Source organism: Oncorhynchus masou, chromosome 25 (genome assembly GCF_036934945.1).
Source record: "Oncorhynchus masou masou isolate Uvic2021 chromosome 25, UVic_Omas_1.1, whole genome shotgun sequence".
NCBI classification, from domain to species: Eukaryota; Metazoa; Chordata; class Actinopteri; order Salmoniformes; family Salmonidae; genus Oncorhynchus; species Oncorhynchus masou.
In genome coordinates, this window is record NC_088236.1 from 40,257,820 (window position 1) to 40,258,566 (window position 747).

Here is a 747-nt window from a genome sequence, read left to right on the forward strand (position 1 = left end):
GCACCACACTGACAGGTCTTTGACCTCCTCGCCTACTACTGTTGTGTCATCAACAAACTTAATGATGTTGTTGGAGTCATGTTTGGCCATGCAGTCGTGGGTGAACATGGAGTATAGGCGGGGACTAAGCACGTACCCCTGAGGGGAACCGGTGTTGAGGATCAGCGTGGCAGATGTGTCAGGAAGTCCAGGATCCAGTTGCAGAGGGAGGTGTTTAGTTCCAGGACCCTTAGCTTAGTGATGAGCTTTGTGGGCATTATGATGTTGAATGCTGAGCTGTAGTTAATGAACAGCATTCTCACATAGGTGTTCCTTTTGTCCAGGTGGGAAATGGCAGTGTGGAGTGTGATTGAGATTGTGTCATCTGTGGATCTGTTGGGGCGTACGTGAATTGGAGTGGGCCTAGGGTTACCAGGATGATGGTGTTGATGTCAGCCATGACCAGCCTTTCAAAGCACTTCATGGTTATCGACAGTTGGTCCGCGCGTGCTGAGTACAGATCCTGGTAATTAGTCTGGCCCTGTTGCCTTGTGAATGTTGACCTGTTTAAAGGTCTTGCTCACATCAGCTACGGAGAGCATGATCACACAGTGGTCTGGAACAGCTGGTGCTCTCATGCATGCTTCAGTGTTGCTTGCCTCGAAGCAAGCATAAAAAGCATTTAGCTCGTCTGGTAGGCTCGCATCACTGGGATGCTCGTGGTTGGGTTTCCCTTTGTACTTGTAGTCCATAATAGTTTGCATGCCC

At 49.5% G+C, this 747-nt stretch overlaps 1 protein-coding gene across 1 annotated transcript in view; it reads right to left on the bottom strand.

Moving 5' to 3' along the window:
- Positions 1-463, bottom strand: part of LOC135513647 (transient receptor potential cation channel subfamily M member 7-like) — an 81,925-nt gene extending 81,462 nt beyond the window's left edge. The window contains 2 exon segments of the mRNA XM_064936509.1: positions 1-138; positions 413-463. The exon segment at positions 1-138 is cut by the window's left edge and continues 24 nt beyond it. Coding sequence (XP_064792581.1) covers positions 1-138; positions 413-463 — 189 coding nt within the window.
- Positions 464-747: the final 284 nt, after the last annotated feature.